Source organism: Hyperolius riggenbachi, chromosome 1 (genome assembly GCF_040937935.1).
Source record: "Hyperolius riggenbachi isolate aHypRig1 chromosome 1, aHypRig1.pri, whole genome shotgun sequence".
Classification (NCBI taxonomy): domain Eukaryota; kingdom Metazoa; phylum Chordata; class Amphibia; order Anura; family Hyperoliidae; genus Hyperolius; species Hyperolius riggenbachi.
This window is the reverse complement of record NC_090646.1, coordinates 517,755,733-517,761,732: the sequence shown is the minus strand read 5'-3', so window position 1 is coordinate 517,761,732 and position 6,000 is coordinate 517,755,733. Positions and strand designations below refer to the sequence as shown.

The 6,000-nt window shown below is 44.3% G+C and overlaps 1 protein-coding gene across 2 annotated transcripts in view; it reads left to right on the top strand.

The window, feature by feature from the left end:
- Window positions 1-238: 238 nt before the first annotated feature.
- Window positions 239-6,000, top strand: part of BCL7A (BAF chromatin remodeling complex subunit BCL7A) — a 37,453-nt gene continuing 31,691 nt past the window's right edge. For both annotated transcript variants that reach the window (XM_068244838.1, XM_068244829.1), the window contains exon 1: window positions 239-439. In XM_068244838.1, the coding sequence (XP_068100939.1) occupies window positions 348-439 (92 nt within the window). In that variant the 5' untranslated portion in view covers window positions 239-347. The remainder of the gene's footprint in view (window positions 440-6,000) is intronic.

Sequence of the window (6,000 nt, the reverse complement as noted above, 5' to 3'; positions counted from 1 at the left end):
ATGAGAGCATGTGGCTTAAAAAGTTACTTTTTCACAAACTTGACCTACTATATAACACCAGAAGGACAGATTCACTTGTTGGTGACTGATAGATGTAGGATTCCTCGGCAGATAATGAAATCATTTATGAATGAATAAAGCAGCAAGAAGATGTGAAGAATTGCATTGCAGCTGTGGGTGTGCAGGGCTCACCTTCCCATCCCCCCGCAGCGGCTGAGCACTGCGCATGCGTGGCTTGCCTGTGCCTGTGTTCGGCCGTATGTGTGGAAGAGCAAATAAAGAGAGACAAGTAACCGGCGGCGAATCTCCCTCCTCTACCCCCTCCTCCCTGCTAAACCACTGCAGCCATGTCGGGACGCTCGGTGCGAGCGGAGACACGAAGCCGGGCTAAAGATGACATCAAACGGGTGATGGCCGCCATCGAAAAAGTACGGAAATGGTAAGAAAAAAGGACAACAAAGGAGGAATGGAGGGCGGCGCTGCTGGCGAGGAGAGCGGCGTGACTGGAGATCGGGGCCGGATGAGGGGGGTGCACGGGGGATACTCGCTGGGGGGAGATCCCGGAGTGGTGGGGAGCCGCACTCCCGCCACAGCCGGCAGCCATTTGTCGGCGAGAGGAAGAGAAGCGGCAGCCCCATTCTAGTGGCTGATCCGGTGACTTCCCCGCAGCCTCCTCCTCCCTCATGACTGATCCCCCTCGCCTTATCCGGCACCCAGACATTTCTTTTAAATTTAGCGCTTTGGCCCCGAGGCTCGCAGCTCCCTCCCCCCGTCCTCCTCATGCCGCCGCCGTGTTGTGCTTCTCCTGGCGGCCGCGCTGTACAGACAGCTCTGGGGCTGCGGGAGGAAGTGCAGCTCATCATCACACGCCGGCTGCCTCCGCACTGAGCGCAGCACATGGCCAGACACAGTGACGGGCGGCTCTGCTCATGTCTCTCACACACACAGTCTGCCTCTATCCCTTCCTTCATCCCAGAGAGCCGCACATGCGGGAGGCGCCGCCGGTGCAGCGATGATTCATCCTCTGTGCCTGTCTGTCTGATAGCGATCACTCGGCGGCGGGGACAGCGTGTTCACAAACTTTATTTATTTTGAAATGTACACCTCTCAGGAATTGACAAACCAATAGTACGCTGCTTGCTTATTGTGGGATGACCTAGAAGCTGCCTATTGGACGGCCATTTAAATGTCCTAACATGATCCTTGTAGTTGCAAAAGGAATCCGTTTTACAATTGACCGTGATCCTGAAACATTCAGGCTCTACAAATGTATCTTTTTTTTTTTGTTTTTTTGCTTGTAAGGAACCGTTTAAGCTTTCTGTTTTTATTATTTTGTTTTACACCTTGCTGTTTGTGTATTGTCATTGGATAATGGTTTTGTAAATACAAAGAGACAGATGGCTGCATTTAGAAAACATTTATAACCCATTAGGCTGTTTTTACTTTGTGATGTGAAGCTACATAGTAAATTAATTTAGCTGTGCCCTTAAATAAAAAGGTGAAAATAAGATTTTGTTTTTGCATTTTTTTTCTTCCATTGAGAAAATTGATGTATGACATTGACAAATATATCGAGACTGTTCACTATACAACTTGAATTTTAGCTCTGGTGCATTTATTTTGTGCAGTGGTTTCTCTATATTGTCTGGATTCAAATGTGGTAAATTTAGTGGATTAGAAGAGGCACACATCTGTATGGAGGCAGACCTGCACAGGTCAATTTTGTGTGCGATGGATGCAGTACTTCTGATGGTGATGAAATCTGTCAGTGATATTTTGCAATGCCACCAATTTGAGCAGTTAATGTCTGATGTTATTGATCAGAATCATGATTTAGTAGTTGCAGAAAAATGATCTCAATCGGGTGACAGGTAAATTGACAGCCGCATGGTATGTAGAGCATTGAGGAGCATCAAGAAAGTGGATCAGATTTCAATCTATATTTTAGCAGAAATCTGCTTGAGATTCAATGCTGCATTGTAAACTGCAAGGAGACTTTGGGCAAGACTCCTTAAAGAGATCCAGAGATGAAGAAAGGGTTTTTTTTTTTTTTTTTTTTACCGGGACTTCCTCCAACCCCATCAGCATGGATGCGTCCCTTGCTGTCCTCCCGCAGTCCTCAGGAATCCTCCGTTCAGCCGCAATCCATTCCCGGTACTAGGCTCAGTCTGACGCAGTCTGAGCTTGTGCAGAAGGCCCCCTGCTGATGTCACTGAGCCGAATACCGGAGAAGATTGCGGCTTAATGGAGGCACGCGGGAGGATGGCGAAGGACGCGTCCATGCTTATGGGGCTGGAGGAAGTCCCGGGTAAGTTAAAAAAAAAAAAAAAAAAAAAAAAAAAAGTCCCTCCTTTATCTCTGGGTCTCTTTAAAGGATACCCGAATTGACGGGCGACAAGATGATAGACATGGGTATGTACAGTGGTATGTACAGTGCCAAGCTCACTAATAACTATGCTGTGTTCCTTTTTTCTTCTTTCTCTGCCTGAAAGAGTTAAATATCAGATATGTAAGTGGCTGACTTAGTCCTAACTCAGACAGGAAGTTACTAAAGTGTGACCCTCACTGATTAGGAATTCCAACTATAAAACACTTTCCTAGCAGAAAATGGCTTCTGAGAGCAGGAAAGAGATAAAAAGGTTCAATAGTTCATAGATTTTAGCTCTGGCATACTTTAATGAATGGATCATTGAGCAAAAACAATAAAACAGTTAAAACTTAAAGTAGATTTTAAACATAAAATAAAACTGTGAAATATCTTGGTCATTTTTAGGAGAAGCTAGATAGACACAATTGTTTATTTCATCCCTTTATTTTTGCTTCGGGTGTCCTTTAATGAGCTTGGTCGCCCATGGAACATGCCCTACGTGGCTGGGTGCTAGCATAGTTTAGGGGACCCAGTTCAAAAGGGTGCTGTCAACACAATCAAGTTAGTAGAATTTCACTATAAGATTTCCTGCTGGGTCCCCTAAACTAGACTAGTGCCAATTGTTTTTCAGTCAATTTTTGATTGGGAAGATTTGATCATTTACAAAACTGGGATACAAGTAACTACTGTATGGCACCTTAATTAATGTTTCAGAACATAATCTAAAATTTAATATAAATGCTTAATGACTTTCAACTGGAATTAGGGCTAGTCCACACTAGGTCCGGAAACGTATCCGTGGCTGCGTTTTTCAGTCCTGATGAAAAACTGAGTCCCGGATACTAATGTTAAAAATAGCAGCCGTCCTCACCCAATAAAAAAACTGATCCGTCTGCGTTTGCAGGGACCAGTTTTCAAAACCTGAACGGAAGTTCCGGAATTGCTGCATTTTTACGGACCACGGATACACGGATGGGTAGTGAAAAGCAATGGGAAAATGCAACTCCATCTCCACAGACAAAATAGCACCAAAAACTGATGAAAAACTGATAGCCTGAACTTTATTATTGGCCCAAAATATCCTCCCACTACCTTCCTAATGATAGACGTTTTCTGTCCGTTTTTTGGGGTAAAAAACTGAACGGAAACTGAAGCACTTTTTTTTTTTAAACGGATCAGTTTGCAGTCTGGTGGTACTTCCCCTGATCCCGGACTGCAGCGTCCGTCCTGCAACCGTGCCTAGTGTGGACCTAGCCTTACCGTATCCTTTTAATTGCTCCAGATGGCTCTTTTAATAACAAGGGCTGCACATATGCTGTGGCTAGATGCAGCCGATTCTGCCCTATGGAAAGAATTTGTGTGTGGGGAAGTTATAGCGACTGGACAGCCTCAGGCAATTGGTACAATCATTGGGTATTTAATGATCTGCCATTGCTGTTCGATAAACAATCGTGTGATGCATGTACTGATGCCAAATTTTCACCTTAGGTTATCAAAAATGATTGTCTTGGTCAAGAAAAATCTGGTGTCCGTACATGGGCAATAAGGGGAAAATTGCCCGAAGAGCTTAGAGATAGAGAGCTTTGAAGGGTGTAAAGCACTGTGGCCTCAATATTTGCTAAATTTGAAACATAATAATCCTAAAGGTACCGATATACAGCAGATTCGATCACTGTGATGCTGTGAAATCGTCAACGCAAATGTTGACCGATTTCCATATGAAATCGATCGATTTCAGTTGATCTGTCCAGGTGGAAAATTTCGCTTGATCGCCGGTTGGTCAGGAGCGCATAGTTGCCGGCTTTTAATTTGGCGACAAATGACGCAGCAATACATCACCTGTCCGCAGGTGCGAGCCCCTGGGTCCGTGCTGTCCCTTTCTCTGGCTGGCTTTCTTCTCCATCTCCTCTTCACTTCCTGTCCTGTGAGAAGAGGAAGTTTAAACAGAAGAGTGCCCTCTACTTTTTGAACTTCCGCTCAGGACAGGAAGTGAAGATGCAAAAGAAGGCCAGCCAGAGAAAGGCACAGCACGGACCCGGGGACTTGCGCCTGTGGACAGGTTATATATTGATTGCTGCTAGCAGGAGCGATGCGGCAGCTCCGCAGGTTGTGACTTGATTTCATGCTGAAATCTATTCAAAATCTGTGTGCAGTGTTTGGGCAGCCAATAGATCCCTCTGATCAGAGAGGGATCTATCTGTTGGTCGATCTGATGACTACCGACTAGTGTATGGTGGTCTAGTATTTTCCAGCTCTGTTATTTACAAGTTGAATCGTTCGGTTGTACGTTATCTGCATTCCGTTTTATTGTACCTGTAATTTGTGAACTATGATCTATTGTACATCCCCATGGAAAATGTTGGCACTATATAAATCTGTAATAGTTTGTCACCATGTATGTGATTTTTATCCTGGCAAATGTTTTTGTTTTCTTAATTGTAGACTTCTAATGGTGCCCATACACGATACAATAAAAACGTTCAATTTTCCAGTTTATTCGATCTAAATAATCAAATGAAAGTTGAACATTTTTTTTTTTTTCGATCAGGAAAATTCGAACGATTATCCTGTTTTTTAGAGAAAAATCTGATCGGACATGCTGGAAAAATCTTTATATTCGATCTAACGGAATAATCGATCTAAATTATCTAATCGAAAAAAAATGAAAAATTGTACCATGTATGGCCACCTTAAAGGTCGCCATGCTTGTCGGCCAATCCACCATCTGATTCAATTATTCTAATGGAATCGGATTAAAATTGGTGCCGCCAAGAGCAAGCCGGACTGACGATAAGACCAATTTCAGGCCGAAATTGGTCACATGTATCGATTTCACAAGCTGTAATGTGTAGGGCCCACATACTTGATTAGGTGTGCCATATTGCAATGAACTCAAGGGAACCCCTGGCGCTGCTCCCTCCACCGCCCCCCTTTCCCCAGTGTAAAACTTACACTGTGCTTGAATACTTTAACTGTCTGTGTCCGCCACTAACTCCGTGTCCCATCCACATACCTCACATGATTGCCAGCGTATATATGTGGGCACATGTGTAATGTTACACATGCGCCCATGTTACACCGACAACCACATGGGACATGTGTATGAGGACAGAGCCAGTGGTGGACACCGACAGGTAAAGTATTCATGCATGGGGTACCAGGGGGACACATTTTAGACTAGGGGAACAGCGGTGGATGCGGCGTCACAAGGCTGATTTCAGAGAGCTTTCATGATGGGTATCTGCCTACAGTGTATGGGCAGGCAACAGATCTCTCTCTCTGTCAGATTTGATCAGAGGGAGATTGGTCTCTTGGTTGATCTGCCCATACATCATCTGATCAATGGGCATCTTTAGTGTTTCTTGGGGAGATAAAAATACAGGTGAGTAAAATATTTAATTTGCAAATTCCAGTTCAGCAGGAACTAGAATGTGAGAGCTGAAGCAGAACATTGCAGAAGCTAATGAAATTTGGGAGTTGTTGGCTCTGCCTCTGATTCTGATCAGCCTTTGAAACTGCTGGTTCATACCTGTAATTTGCATTGCTGTGTAATGATACTATATATACACAAGAAACAATAAAATGCCAGTACGTAACTGCAGTGTCTGTAGTTGCAGTAAGGCTCAGGAACC